A 16,359-nucleotide genomic window follows, 5' to 3' on the forward strand; every position below is an offset into this window, starting at 1 on the left:
TCATTTGAGCCACAATTCTATTTCTGGCTTTGTGTGTGTGTGTGTGTGTGTGTGTGTGTGTGTGTGTGTGTGTGTGTGCAGGTGTGTGTGGGTGTTGTGATGTGTGTGTGATTAATTGAGATGTGTCTCACAAACTTTCTTGCCAAGGCTGGCTTTGAACTCCAGCCTCCTAAGTAGCCAGGATTACAAGCTTAGACACCCATATGTATCACAGATTTCATATATCCAAGAATACAATAAATTTCATATTATTTGAATGCTAGAGGATCAATTTAACAAATAACATAGATATTTATTTAGTTATTAAACCTGAACCTGTACTGTGAAAAAGTTTTCAATTTTTTGAAAAAATATGCACTCAAAGATTTAAATGACAGAATCTTTGGACAAATTGAATTACTCTATTATTCAATAGCAAAAAAGGGATCATTAATCAAATTTCTCATGTAAGCTAAAGGCAATAGGCTCTATCAGGCTGAATGAAGCAATTTTTCATTAAATTAAATATTATCTAATGTGGTCACATGATTTTCTCTTCTTTTTAACCTAAAAGTTTTTGACACAAAAATGTAGCTTCATACATTTTTTGATTATTTAAAAATCTGTTACTGGTCATATATTTCTGATATTTGATTACCTAGTCCTTTTACAGAAACAGTGAATTTCATTTATTTTATGTCAGCGGTTATTTTTACAAATTGAATCAATCTCAGTATAAGGTAACTAAAGCAAGATATTCCATCACTTATCCAATTATTCCTATAGACTTGAATATAAGTTATTTTTGAATGGTAAGAAATTCATATTATACCTACACTCTATAGAATAATTAAGATAAATGATTGTTTTTCCTTCAACTTGAAGGAAAGAACCTCATTATAAATAATAAATACTTGAATGGAAATGCTATAAAATTATGAAAAATTCATGTCATTATGAGTTAGATGAAATAGTCATTTTTGAAGATCACAACATGAAAACTCTTGAAGCTTCTGCATCTGCTAAATAAAATGTATTTGCATTCAAAATATTTCATTCATCTCTCCAGTAATGGTATAACCAAATCACTGCTATGCCAAATAGCATCTCTGATATTTAGAAACAGAAGTTATCACAACTGTATAGAAAGATCTACCCACTACACTAGAAATTAAATCTGAAATCATAAAGGATTGTGATTAATAATTAGCTTTCACTACATTGCCATAAAGAGGTGAACCCTTTCAAGTGGGCATAGTTGAAGAGATTAGGTCACTCAGAACTTGAAATCAAAGAGGATGTTAAGATCAAAGTCCTTTCTTCCTCTTCCTTCTTTTACTTCTCCTTCTCCTTTTCCTTCTCCCTCTCCCTCTTCCTCTCATCCTTTTTCTCCCTTTCCCACTCCCATTCCTCCTCTTCTTTACTTCCTGGCTTCCATGAATACAAAAAGGCCATCACATGTTCCTGAGCAATGAGGATAAGAAATGTAAATTGAAATGTATAAAATCAGAAGCCAAGATAAAACTTTCCTCCTTTTAATTAATTTTATGAAGTATTTTGTCATATTGATAGGAGTCTGACACAGCATGCTCTCATTATTATAATGGATAATAAATCGACCGAAATTGTCCTAATGAAATGAATGAATTAATATTATATTTGGAGAACCCTACATGAAAATATCAGATACACTTCAATAAGAGGCAAAAAATATGTTCAGATGAATATGGCGGAGGAGAAGCTGGAGGCTAAACAATTTCTGGCATACAAAGCAGTTTTAGTGATCAAGTGAACAGTCCTAGGCTAGAGAACCACACCAAATGTTCCATCAGAGTACAGAGAGTGGCCAGAGAGGGAAAATCAAAGCAAGGAGACAAATCTGAGCACTTGCTGGTAGCCGCAACTGTAGTGGCTGCAGCAGCAGCAGCGGTGGCCATAGCCTCCATACCTATAGCACAGAGAGTCTTGGGAAAAGATGCCAGATGTGGCAGGCAAGCAGATTTTACTCAACACCAGTAAGAACTGAGGAGGAGCAGATATCTTCATCCGGCAGATCGCAGGCCAGACACAACCCAGGACCAAAGACTCCGGAGTGGGTAGAAGCCTGACAACCTCACTCTAAGGGAGCAGAGGAGGGAAGGCCACCCCTCCCTGCCACCACCATCAGAGATCTCCATCTTTGATATTAAAAAAGGACCATTTGAACAGCTATCTCTAACTCAGGCCTTGGAAGAAAACAAGAGTCATTTAGGAGGTCACAGGAACCTGACTTGAACTGCCTGGCTCAGTTCCCCCCAAAGGAAAGTCAACCAGCCCAGGCAAGGAAGCCTCACCATTGGAGGAGTGACTTTCTTCTCTGGGTAAACTGAGCCAGATGCTGCCCCTCCATACAGCAGCATAGACAATCAATTGAAATTCAGTAATCAAAAACCTGAGAATGGCCCCAGGATGGGCTCTGTGAGTGTCCCAGGAGCTATTCCCTCAGGGAAAAGCTACTGTTTGCTGAAAGACCTCAACTTTACCCAGAACCTAGCCTAAAAACAGCATCTCCAAACTAGAGGAAACAGCCATCTCCCTCTTTCGTGATACTCAAAGCAGATCTCCCTCCCACTGAAGTAGAATGGGAGGAGGATCACAAAATCCTGGGTAATGCAGAGCATTTTACTGCCTGCTCAAACTCACTTAAGAAACTAATCAACCCACAGAAAAAACAAACACCACAAGCAGACCAGAGACTCCACCAAGAGATTGGTTATGGACACGGGGGAGATGCAGGATCTTCCCATTCTACCCCCTTCCCCACCCCCCTCAAAAAAATCAAAGAACTCTTCTTTGTACCTTTTCTTAATTTTTCAAAAATTGTTTTCTATTAATCTTTTCTTCCTTTCATAATTTTTATTATCGATATGTGTGTGTGTGTATGTGTGTGTGTGTGTGTGTGCATGTGTGTGTGTGTTTTATCTCTTCTGATCTTTTGGTCCTTTTTATTTTTATCTTTTCAATTTTTTCTCTTTCTTTTTGGTGAGAATTAATTGCTGTTCTGATCATCCTCATATATTTACCCATCGTCGATTATTAGACCTTATCCCCCATTGTGTACACACTTTATGCAGCAATTTATTACTCAATTCACAATCTCTTAGGATTAAATTATTTTAAATTATTTTATTTTTATTTTTTGTGAACATACTGTAAAGAGGGGTTAAAATTACATGGACAAGATAATGAGTACATTTCTTATCAAGCATTGCAGACTCCTCCTTTGTTTACCCTTCTCATCCCTTCCCAGCCTCCCCCGGCCCCCCACCCAATCTTCCCCCCCACCCCCCCGCCCACACAAAAGTTGTAAAGTTCTTTTTCAACATGACAACTTGTACTTCTCATTGTTGCAACCGGTCCACCTGTATCCTTAAATGACTTGTTTTTCCCCATCTCCTCCACAAATTATACATTCATCAAATATAGTGAAAGCAGGGGTTATACTGTGGGGGAGGGACATACAAAGAAACAAAGAAATAATCTTATAAATGTGTTAGAAACAAATGCATGAAAGAAAAAAAAATTTAAATACCTATCTAAGGGTTCATTTTCCTAACATTATATTATCTGACCTTTTCTGCTTGACTCATACCTATACTAGATATTGCAAATGAGGGAAACCATGGGACCTATGTGTCTTTGGGCTTGGCTTACTTCACTTAATATAATTTTTTCCAAGCCTTTCCATTTCTTAACAAATGGGGAAATGTCATTCTTTCTGATGGAGGCATAGAATTCCATTGTGTATATATACCACATTTTCTTGATCCATTCATCTACTGACGGGCTTCTGGGTTGGTTCCATATCTTAGCTATGGTAAATAATGCTGCAATAAACATAGCTGTGCTGGTAGCTTTAGTGTGGTCTTGTTTGTAAACATTTGGGTAAATGCCCCAAAGTGGGATTGCTGGGTCATAGGGGAGCTCTATGTGAAGTCTTTTGAGAAACCTCCATACTGCTTTTCAAAGTGGTTGAAAAGGTTTACACTCGCACCAACAATGAAGTAAGGTTCCCTTCTGTCCACATCCCCCTCCAGCATCTGTTGTTTTTAGAGTTCTTGATTTTTGCCATTCTAACTGGACTGAGGTGGTATCTCAATGTTGTTTTGATTTGCATTTCCTTTATGGCTAGGGAGGTTGAGCATTTCTTCATGTGTCTATTGGCCATCCTTCTTTCTTCTTCAGAGAAGTTTCTCTTTAAGTCTTTAGCCCACTTATTTATTGGGCAGTTGTTTCTTTGAGGATTTGTTGTTGGGGGATTTAATTTTTTGAGTTCCTAGTATATTTTAGATATGAGACCCTTGTCCGTTGTATGGCTAGTGAAGATCTTCTCCCAATCTGTGGGCTTTCTATTGATCTTGCCAGTTATGTACTTTGCCATGCAGATGCTCTGGAACTTCATGAAATCCCATTTGTCCAACCTTTCTTTGATTTGTTGTTTTTCCTGGTCTCTATTAAGAAAATTTCGGCCTGCTCCAAGGAGACCTAGGGTTTCTCCTATTCCATCCTGTAATGTTTACAGAGTGTCTGATTGACTCCGAGGTCTTTGAACTTTGGAGTTGATTCTGGTGCAGGGTGATATATAAGGATCTAGCTTCAGTTTTCTACAAGTAGTTAACCAATTTCACCAGCACCATTTACTGAAGAGGCTGTCTTTCTTCCATTCTATTATTTTAGCTCCCTTATCGAAGATTAGATGGCTACAGGTCTGTAGGTTCATTTCTGAGTTTTCAATTCTATTCCATTGTTCCTGAGGTCTGTTCTTATGCGAGTAGCAAGCTGTTTTGATTTCTATGGCTTTATAGTAGAGTTTGAAATTTGGTATTGATATTCCTCCAGCAGTGTTCTTTCCGTTGAGGAGCGTTTTTGCTATTCAGGGTCTTTTATTGTTCCATATGAATTTTTGAATTGCCTCTTATATTTCCTTGAGGAATGAGGTTGGAATTTTGATAGATATCACATTGAATTTGGAGAGAGCCTTGGGAAGTATTGCCATTTTCACGATGTTAATCTTTCCAATCCAGGAGCATGGGAGGGTTTGCCATTTTCAAAGTTCTGTGTTGATTTCCTTTTTCAAGATTTTTAAGTTTTCATCATAGAGGTCCTTCACTTCTTTGGGTAAGTTAATTCCTAGGTATTTTATTTTTTGTGGGGCTATTATAAATGGAGTTCCTTTCCTAATTTCAACCACACTTTTCTCATTGTTGGCATACAAAAAAGCCATTGATTTTGGGGGGTTAATTTTATACCCTGCTACTTTGCCAAAGTTTTGAATCAGCTTGAGTAATTTAGGAGTGGAGTATATGGGATTCTTTAAATACAAGATCATGTCATCTGCGAAGAGGGAGAGTTTTATTTCTTCTTTCCCTATTTGGATCCCCTTTATGTTCGCATCTTGTCTTATTGCTGTAGCTAGGCATTATAATACTAGATTGAAGAGAAGTGGAGAGAGTGGACATCCTTGTCTTGTTCTTGAGTTAAGAGGAAATGGCTTTAGTTTTTCACCATTAATTATAATGGTGGCTGTAGGTTTGTCATAAACAGCCTTTATTGTATTGAGGAATGTTCCATGGATTCCTAATTTTTCCAGAACCTTCATCATAAAGGGGTGTTGCATCTTGTCGAATGCTTTTACTTCATATATTGAAATAACCATGTGGTTCTTATTCTTGCTCCTGTTGATGTGATGAATAATATTAATTGATTTGCATATATTGTACCAGTTTGCACCCTGAAATGAATCCTGTTTGATCGTGTTGTATGATTTTTTGGGTGAATTGTTGAAGTAGATTGGCCAAAATTTTGTTGAGAAGTTTGGCATCAATGTTCATCAAAGAAATGGGTCTATAGTTCTCTTTCTTTGATGAGTCCCTGCCTGATTTTGGGATGAGGGTTATGATGGCTTCATAGAATGTTTTCGGTAGTGAAATTTCTCTTTCAATTTCATTGAAGAGTTGGAGGAGTATTGGTGTGAGCTCTGCTTTGAAGGCCTTGTAAAATTCCGCTGTAAAACCATCTGGTCTTGGACTTTCTTAGCTGGGAGATCTCTTATTGCTCTTTGTATTTCAATGCTTGATATGGGCCTGTTAAGATGGTTTAACTCATCTTGGTTTAGTTTTGGCATGTCAATATTTGCTAGGATAAGGTGCATTTCTGCCAAGTTCTCAAACTTATTAGCATACAGTTTTGAGAAGTATTCCCTTATAATGTTCTGAATCTTGGTTGTTTCTTAAGGTTGATGTTTCCATTCTCATCTCTGAGTTTATTTACTTGGGTGTGATCTCTTCTTTTTCTCCTGAGATTTGCTAAAAGTTTGTCAATTTTGTTAATTTTCTTGAGGAACCATCTCTTGGTTTTGTTGATTGTTTCTATAGTTGTTTTGGATTCTAATTCATTTAATTCTGATTTAATTTTAATTATTTCTCGCTGTCTATTGTATTGGGCCTTATCTTGCTGCTCTTTTTCAAGGAGGTTTAGATGTGTCATTAAATTGTTGGTTTCAGATCTCTCATATTTGTTGATATAGGAGCTTAGAGCTATAAACTTGCCTCTGAGTACTGCCTTGTCTGTGTCCCAGAGGAGCTGGTAATTTGTGTGCTCATTTTTGTTGAATAGCATGAACATTTGAATTCCCTTTCTAATCTCAATGACCCACTCGTGATTCAGCAGTGTGTTGTTCAGCCTCCATGTGTTACCAGACTTTCTTTGGTGGCTTTTGGTGTTGAGTTCTAATTTTATTCCCTTGTGGTCTGAGAGAATGCAAGATATAACTTCAATGTTTCTGAATTTAGACAGTTTTGCTTTGTGGCCTAAAATGTGGTCTATTTTAGAAAATGTTCCATGTGCTACTGAGAAAAACGTGTATTCTGATGCTGCTGGGTGAAATGTTCGATAGATGTCTGTAAAATCTAGTTGATCAATGCAGCTGTTTAAATCTGCGGTTTCTCTGTTGAGTTTTTGCCGAGTTGATCTATCTAGTGGGGAGAGTGGTGTGTTAAAATCTCCAACAATTAATGTCTTTGGATCTATGTGGGATTTGAGGGAAAGTAGTGTTTCTTGGATAAATTTGAGTGCTCCATTGTTTGGTGAATAGATATTTAGAATTGTATTCTCCTGAAGGAGAGATCCGTTAATTAGTATGTAGCGACCTTCTTTATCTCTTCTCACGAATTTTAATTTGAAGTCAAATTCATCTATTAGGATTGCAACTCCCTCCTGTTTATGGGGGCCGTTTGCATGGTAGATATTGCTCCAGCCTTTAACATTGAAAATGTGTTTGTTTTTATGGGCAGGAGATGTGACTCCTGAAGGCAGCAGATAGAAGGATCTTGTTTTTTAATCCAATTAGACAGTCTGTGTCGCTTAATTGGAGAGTTAAGTCCGTTAATGTTAAGAGATAGGACTGAGAGGTAATTGGGATTTCCTGCCATGTTATCCACCTTCTTGGGGGCTGCAAAAACTGTGTCGCATCTGTGGCGGCTGCTGGCAAGAGCTCAGATCTCTCTATTTGCCTTGATTTTCCTTAGCTGGCCTAACTCTCTGTCCTGTGATGGCACACTTGGTGTGATTCTCTGGCTTAGGACTGTTCACTGGAACTCTAAAACTGCTTTCTATGGGAGAGCTTGTTTAGCCTCCAGCTTCTCCTCTGCCATCTTCCCCCCCACCTCCTTGGCTTAACTTGTTCAATAGCAGCATTTTCTCTTTATACCTATATAATTTTCAAGTAACAAATTTTGAGAATTTTTAGTTTTCAGTTTTTCGTATCTCCTTTCTATCCCTCCCTTTCTCTCATCCTATTCTTTTCTTCTCTCAAGATCATCTATAAACTTACATAATTTTTAAGTGTTTCATATTTTTGCTTTTTCCATTTTTTCTTGTTTTTTTTTAATTGTGAGAATGCATACAGAGGAGTTAAAATTACATGGGCAAGGTAACGAATACCTTTCTTATCAAGAATTGTTGCCTCCTCTTTGTTTCCCCTTCTATCCCTTGCCATACTCCACCATCCTCCTACCCGAACTTCCCCCCACCACCCACCAAAGTTGTAAAGTTCTTTTGTTGACATAATGATTTGTACATCTCTTTGTTGCAATGGGTCCACCTGTATCCCTAGTTAAATGATTTTTTCCCCTTCCCCTCCACAAATCATACCAACATCAAATACAGTGAAAGCACGGGTTATACCGTAGGGAAGGGACATACAAAGAAACATAGAAATCATCTTATAAATATGATAGAAACAATTGCATGAAAGGAAAAAAAAACTTTTGAATACTTATCTTGGGGTTCATTCCCCTAACGTTAATTTATCTGATCTTTTCTGCTTGACTCAGACTTATACTAGTTGTTGCAAATAAGGGAGACCATGGGACCTATTTTACCTTGGGCCTGGCTTACTTCACTTAATATAATTTTTTCCAAGTCTTTCCCTTTCTGAACAAATGGGGCAATGTCCTTCTTTCTGATGGAGGCATAGAATTCCATTGTGTATATATACCACATTTTCTTTATCCATTTATCTACTGAGGGACATCTGGGTTGGTTCCCTATTTTAGCTATGGTAAATAATGCTGCAATAAACATAGTCGTGCCGGTAGCTATAGTGTAGTCTTGGAGTTTTACTGTGGTCTTGTGTTTTTCGTGTCTCCTTTCTATCCCTCCCTTCTTCTCATCCTATCCTTTTCTTCTCTCAATATCATCTATAAACTTACATAATTTTTAAGTATTTATCTTTTTTTTTCATGGCACTAACATTTAATGAGAAGACAAATGTTAGAGTAGTTAAAATTGAAGGTGCATGCATCATTGTTGTAGATTTGAAACCATGCATGTCCTTCCTCATAAAATGTCTCAAATGCCGTTAAAAACACCACATGCAAAACCAAACAATTATAAGTCCTTCGAAGCATGTAACTGTGATTAGCTGCTATTCTCAGCAATATAAAAATACTTCCACCACAATTTCATTCCAGTCTGTAAAGTAATTCAAAACAAACAAGTTGGAGACATCGCTCAAATGGCAGAAGCAACAAATACAGATGCTTTGTATCAAGGAAATGAATCCACTGAAGAAATGAACCCATCTGAGGAGCGGTCCTCTGGGGCCTGGCACTAGGCTTCTGGTGGAACGCTGAGGCCCCCTTCTGGGAAGAGACGTATACTGCAGCTGGGGTAGCTCTGCCAAACGTCAGGACACTTCTTGCACCCAGTAACACTGAAAGTTTTGTTGTGGATATTCTTTCCTGTGCAGTTTCAAATTTTAGGTATTAAATTTAACAATTATAACCTGTATTTTCAAATGAGGAACAGCTGATTTCTGATTAAATGTATCATGCTACTTAATTTTGCAACTGGCATTCACACCAGTGGGCATTCTTCTTCACCTTGTTCCTTTTTAATTTCGCTGTAACTTTTTGCTTTGACAGTGTCTTGTTGAACTCCCTCTCCCTTCCAAGTGATGGGGTTACAGATGTGTATCACTATGACCAACTGTTGTTGGAACTCTTCACCCTCCAGTATATAACTACATTTTTTTCATCCATCCTTGTGAGAATATAATCTTGCTGAGGCAGAAGACCCTGTTTTGGTTCAGGGAACCAAAGAACTGTCTTATTTATGTTATTGTCCTTTAATACTTTGCCCCTTAAAAACAGAAATATCTTAAGATTCTATTATAGCAACATGGTACAATTTTTAAATGACCCTTAGGCACTTGTTTAAAAACATTTTTTCTATGTATTTAATAAAATCAATAGATTTCACAATCACATGTATACAGTGTATACAAATAATATACAATGTAGAAAAAAGCCAGACTTGCCCAGCACTGATGGCTAACACCTGTAATCCTAGCGACTAAAAAATGCTGAGATCTGAGGGTCACAGTTTGAAGCCAGGCTGGGGGGAAAAGTCCGTGAGACTCATCTGCAATTAACCAACATAAAGCTAGGACTGGAGGTGTGACCCAAGTTTGAGCAAAAAAGCCAGAGAGTAACAACATGTTGAGTTCAAGCCCTAAAGCCAACACACACACAAACACACTCACACTCACGCAGCCAATACACTGGGAGACCACAACAGCTATAAAGAATGAAAATCCAACTCCACCTCCAAAAACCCAGTTGTAAAGGACACACGTGACCATGGCTTTCTATTCCAAATGAGTGCAGGTGATGGGGTGTGGATGGACACTGAAATCCCAGCCTGCACTCAGCTGGAATGGATTGAAGCTGTGGCTTAAAGACATGTACTGTTTGCTAATTCCTAAAACCTCAAACTTTAGTTTTTTCCCCCCTTCATAAAAATGTTCTTTCAGCTGTGGAGAAGCTAATAGTTGTTTACAATTGTCAGCCTTTTAAGAAGCACTAATTTGTTCCCTTAAGAGTGCAAATGTTATTCTCTGTCTTCCCGGAGAATAACAAACAACACATAATATATGCTCCCTCCATGCCAGCAGCTTTTCAGGCTGGGGATTCTATCCAGGTCACCATGGGGCTTTCGTCTTTTATTACAAGTTCAGGATTTCTGAAATTCCTTCTTCCGAACTTTTGATTTTGGTGCATAAGGATTTTCTTGCTTGTAGAAGGCCTTTAACAGTTCCACAGCTTCCTCAGCCCGATATCCAGGGATGCACTGAAATGGTTTTCCCGTATTTGGTAAGTCAGCAGAGGCAACATTTAGAACGGAGCCACAGCCACCAAATCGTTCATTCTGACTGCCGTAGATGACCAGCGGGATTTTCATCAGGCCGAGAGCAGCTGCACACATAATGCAGGGTTCCACAGTGACATACAACACGGTATGTTCAAACACAGCAGAAGGACTCTGGCCAATTCGTTGACACCAATCTAGGACTTGATCAATGGCCACCATTTCTGCATGTCGAGTAGCATTTTTGGTTTGATTCACTTCATTTCTTCCCTTCCCCACGATTTCATTGTTGTAGAACATAAGACAGCCAACAGGTACTTCGGTATTTTCAAGGGCGTCGTTGGCCATGTGCATCGCTTCCTCCATCCACCGTGCCGTCTCCAGGGCCAAAGACACGGCGGTCGAGACGCCCGGGGCTGGCATGGACGCGGCCAACGCCTCCGCCTCCATCCAGCCGGGTTAACGCACAGCTCTGACCCGCGGGCCTTCCGGGCCGGGAACCAAGTATTTATCTTTTTAAATTTAAATTTTTGTTTTTCTATATTTTCTGGGTTTTTTTTTCTTAATGTCTCTCCTATCATTCTGTCCAATCCATTTCCCTCTCTGAGATTAGGCCTTGGTTAAATTCACTCTTATCTTACCTCGCCACCACCCTATAATTCTATTTTTCCCCACATTTCTCCCTACATCTAATAATTTCTGGTTTGCCAATTTTTTTCTTTGCTATTCTTATCCCATTAATCCATAGTTGTTTGATGTTGAATAGATTGTATCTGTTGAACTAGATTGTGTCTATAGCCTTTTGACTGTGCAACTACCAAACTTTGGTTGATGCTTGCCTTAAAATTATGTTCTAGCACAAAATTAGTGTTACTTTCATACCAAATGAGCAGAAAAAGCCAGAAAAACAGAAGAAAAATGGCAAGTCCAGGTATCTGGACTCCCACTCATGATAAACAGTTGACAGAATAGTTAGTGAATAATCCAGAGGACAGTTCCCAAAAATCTGTACAAACAATACTGGTAAAAATGGTGAATGAAAAGATTGAAAACCTGCAAAGGACTCAGTGTGAGCATGATAGGGAGAGAGAGAGGCAAACCAAAGATTAATACTGGAATCTCGTGAAGTGCAGAAACTACTCAAAGATTGGTACAGGAAGTGCATGAGCAGATTTAGAACAGTCAAAGAGCAATACAGGAATTGCATAAGCAGGCTGACAACAATCAAAGAGAAACACAGCAATTGCATGAGGAGGAGGATAACAGAAAAAGAGAAACACAGGTATTGTGTAAGCAGGTTGAGAACAGTCAAAGAGAACTTCAGGAATTGCATGAACATGAGGAAGCTAATCAAAGAGTAATACAGCAATTGTGAGAGTGGAATGAGAATACACAAAGATCAAGAGAGACATTAATGGAATCCATAAAGAGACAGCTGAAAGAATTCAGGGAGACCACAAATGGAATCCTGAATAGAGCCTGGCAGAGGGAATGGGCAACAAAGGAAACCATAAACAATCAACTAAGTCATTTGAGAATAAACACTGAACACCAAATTAAGGAAGTATAGAAGTTCATAAAAGATCTAAAAGAAAGCTCTAACAAAGAATTTGAAGCCATTAAAGCCGACCAACTAGAAGGAAAAGAAATTAAAAACAAAGTAGAAAGTCATGACAGTAGGTTAAACCATGCAGAAGATAGAATCTTGGAGATTAAAGACAGCCTTGATATTAGAGAGAAATAACATACTACTATCCAAGACAAATCCAAGGAATATGGGATAGATCTATTCAACATTTGGAAGACACCATCAGTAGGTCTAATATGAGGATAATGTTTGTAAAGGAGCACCTAGAAACAGAAGTTAATGGTTGAGAACATTTGTTTTACAGGATCCTAGCAGAGAACTTCCCAAACATGCAAAAAGTTAGGATTATTCAGATAGAAGAAGTTTTAGAATCCAAAATATACCAGACCAGAACAGGACATGGCAATGTCGCATTATAATCTGCACAGTATCAATTCAGACCAAGGAAAAGATACATAAAACTGTCAAGTAGAAAAGATCAATCACCTATAAGAGGAAATCAATTAGAGTCCCCTCAGATTTGTCAGCAGAGAGAATTAAAGCAAGAAGAGCCTGGAATGATGTATGCCATGCCCTAAAGACAAACAATTATCAATCAAGAATACTCTACCCAGCTACACTCTCCTTCATAATCGAAGGTCAAAGAAAAACCTTCCATACCAAAGACAATCTGAAACAATATATTTCCCAAGAAGTAGCCCTACAAAAGCTACTTAAATATGTCCTACAAATAGAAAACCAACAAGATCACAATAAAGGCCAAGAAACAGCACCCAAACTGAGAATCCAAGAACCATAGGAAGAACCCAGTTGCCGCAGCCCCCAGAAGGTGGATAACATGGCAGGAACTCCCAAACACCTCTCAGTCCTAACGCTCAACATTAATGGACTTAACTCTCCAATTAAGCCATGTAAAAAGGCTAGTTGGATTAAAAAGCAAGATCCTTTTATCTGCTGCCTTCAGGAGTCACACCTTTCCTATGAAAACAAACACATTTTGAAAGTGAAAGGCTGTAACAAATCTACCAAGCAAATAGCCCCCATAAACAAGTGAGAGCTTCTATCCTAATATCAGATAAAATATACTTCAAATTAAAATTAGTGAAAAGAGATAAAGAATGTCGTTTTATACTAATTAAGGGATTTCCCATTCAGGAGGATATTACAAATCTAAATATTTATTATCCAAACAAAAGACCACCCAGATTTATCCAAGAAACACTACTTTCCCTCAAAGCTCACATAGATCCAAAGACATTAATTGTAGGGGACTTTAACACACCACTATCCACACTAGATAGATTAACTCGGCAAAAACTCAACAGAGAAACTGCAGATCTAAACACCTGCATGGATCAATTAAATTTAACAGATATCTACCAAATATTTCACTCAGTAGCATCAGATACATGTTTTCCTCATCAGCTCACAGAAAATTTTACAAAATATACACCATTTGAGGTCACAAATCAAACTTGTCCAAATTCAGAAACATTATAGTTTTAAATTGCCTTCTCTCAGACCACAAGGGAATAAAATTAGAACTCAACACCAAAATGCACCAAAAAGTCCTGTGACAAATAGAGGCTGAACAACACACTGTTGAAACACCAGTGGGTCATGGAAGAGCATAGAAAGGAAATTCAAATATTCATGATATTCACCAAAAATGAGGGGCTGGGAAGGTGGCTCAGTGGTAGAGCGCTTGCCTTGCATGCGTGAGGCCCTGCGTACGATTCCCCAGCACCACATAAGCAAAAAGAAAAAAAAAGCCAGAAGTGGGGCTATGGCTCAAGTGGTAGATCGCTAGCCTTGAGCTGAAGAGCTGAGGGACAGCGCCCAGACCCAGAGTTCAGGCCCCACGACAGGACTTAAAAAAAGCCAAAAAACAAAAAATAAAAATGAACACACAAATTACTTGCTCCTCTTGGACACGGCAAAGGCAGTAATCAGAGTGTTTTATAGCTCTTAATTACTAAATCAATAAATTGGAGAGATCTGGAACCAACAATTTAGTGAGATATCTGAACCTCCTTGACAAAGAGCAACAAGATAAATCCCAATTCAGTAGATGGAAAGAAATAATTAAAATTACATCAGAAATAAACGAATTAGAATCCAAAATAAAAACATAGAAAGAATCAACAAAACAAGAGTTTGTTCTCCAAAAAATTAACAAAATTTATAGATTTTTAGCAAATCTTATCAAAAAAACAAGAGAACACACCCAAATAAATAAACTCAGAGATGAGAATGGAAACAGCATCCCAGAAAAAACCAAGATTCAGAAGATTAAAAGGAATACTTCTCAAACCTTTATGCTAATAAGTTTGAGAACTTGGCAGAAATAGATCTTTTCCTAGCAATTATTGACATGCCAAACATCAACCAAGATGAGTTAAACCATTTTAACTGGCCCATATTAAGCATTGAAATAGAAACAGCAATGAGACCTCCCATCTCAGAAAAGCCCAGGACCAGATAGGATTTACAGCGGAATTCTACATGGCCTTCAAAGCAGAGCTCACATCAACATTCCTCCAACTCTTCAATGAAATTGTAAGAGAAAGTTCACTACAAAAATCATTCTTTGAAGCCATCATAGCCCTCATCCAAAAACCAGGCAGGGACTCATCATAGAAAGAGAACTATGGACTCATTTCTTTGATGACCATTGATGCAAAACTTCTCAACAAAATTTTGAGCAGTTGACATCAAAAATTCATCCAAAATATCATACACCACGATCAAACAGGATTCATTTCAGGGATGCAAATATTGATCAATATACACAAGTCAATTAATATAGCTCATTACATCAACAAATGGCAAGGATAACCACATAGTTATTTCAATAGATGCAGAATAAGCATTTGACAAATCCAACAAATCCTTTATGATGAAGGTTCTGGAAAAATTAGGAATCCAGGGAACATTCCTCAATACAATAAAGGCTGTATATGACAAACCTACAGCCAGCATTATAATTAATGGTGAAAAACTAAAGCCATTTCCTCTTAACTCAGGAACATTACAAGGATGTCCACTCACTACACTTCTCTTAAATTTAGTATTAGAATGTCTATCTACAACAATAAGATATGATGCAAACATAAAAGGGAGAGGCTGGAAAGGTGGCTTTGTGGTACAGTGATTGCCTAACATTCTTGAGGCCCTGTGTTTGATTCCTCAGCACCACATAGGCAAAAAGAAAAAAGCTGGCAGTGGCACAATGGCTCAAGTGGTAGAGGGCTAGACTTGAGCTGAAGAGCTGAGGGACAGTTCCCAGGCCCATTGTTCAGGCCGTATGACTGGACCCCCCCCCCAAAAAAAACATAAAAGAGATCCAAATAGGGAAAGATGAAGTAAAATTCTCCCTTTTGCAGACCACATGATTTTCTATTTAAAGAATCCCATGACTCCACTCCCAAATTACTGAAGCTGATTCAAAACTGTTGCAAAGCAGCAGGATATAAAATTAACCCTCAATAATCAATGGCTTTTCTGTATGACCACAATGAGGAAAGCGTTGGTGAAATCATGAAGGCAACTCCATTCATAATAGCGCCACCAAAAATACATTATCTAGGAATTAACCGAAGAAGTGAAGGACCTCTATTATGAAAATTTAAAAACCTGAAAAAGGAAATCAAAACAGAACTTAGAAAGTGGATAAACCTCCCATGGTTCTGGACTGGATGGATCACAATCGTGAAAACGGCAATACATCCCAAGGTGATCTACAAATTCTATGCAATACTAATCAATATTCCAACCTCATTTTTCAAGGAAATAGAAGAGACAATCCAAAAATTCATATGAAACAGTAAAAGACAACAAATAGCGAAAATGATCCTTAGCAGAAAGAACAGTGCTGGAGTAATATCAATACCAAAATTCTAACTCAACTACAATGCCATAGTAATCAAAACAGCTTGGGACTGGCAAATGAAAAGACCTCAGGACCAATGGAATAGAATTTAAAACCCAGAAATGAACACACAGATCTATAGCCCCCTAATGTTCGATAAGGGAGTTAAAAAAAATAGAATGGAAGAAAGACAACCTCTTCAGTAAATGGCGCTGGCAAAATTGGTTAATCA

General features: G+C 38.0%; 1 protein-coding gene across 1 annotated transcript; it reads right to left on the bottom strand.

Annotated features, from left to right (window-relative positions):
* Positions 1 to 10,533: 10,533 nt before the first annotated feature.
* On the bottom strand, positions 10,534 to 11,061 carry LOC122095331 (tRNA-specific adenosine deaminase 2-like). The gene has a single exon (XM_042665784.1). The coding sequence runs from the start codon at positions 11,032 to 11,034 to the stop codon at positions 10,534 to 10,536; it is 501 nt and encodes a 166-aa protein (XP_042521718.1). The 5' UTR covers positions 11,035 to 11,061.
* Positions 11,062 to 16,359: the final 5,298 nt, after the last annotated feature.

The sequence above is a fragment of the Dipodomys spectabilis genome, unplaced genomic scaffold (genome assembly GCF_019054845.1).
Source record: "Dipodomys spectabilis isolate Male_0828 unplaced genomic scaffold, ASM1905484v1 ptg000344l, whole genome shotgun sequence".
Classification (NCBI taxonomy): Eukaryota; Metazoa; Chordata; class Mammalia; order Rodentia; family Heteromyidae; genus Dipodomys; species Dipodomys spectabilis.

What these genes read in the sequence shown, in the direction of transcription:
- LOC122095331 (XM_042665784.1), bottom strand. Translation starts at nt 11,034, where the DNA reads ATGGAGGAAGCGATGCACATGGCCAACGACGCCCTTGAAAATACCGAA.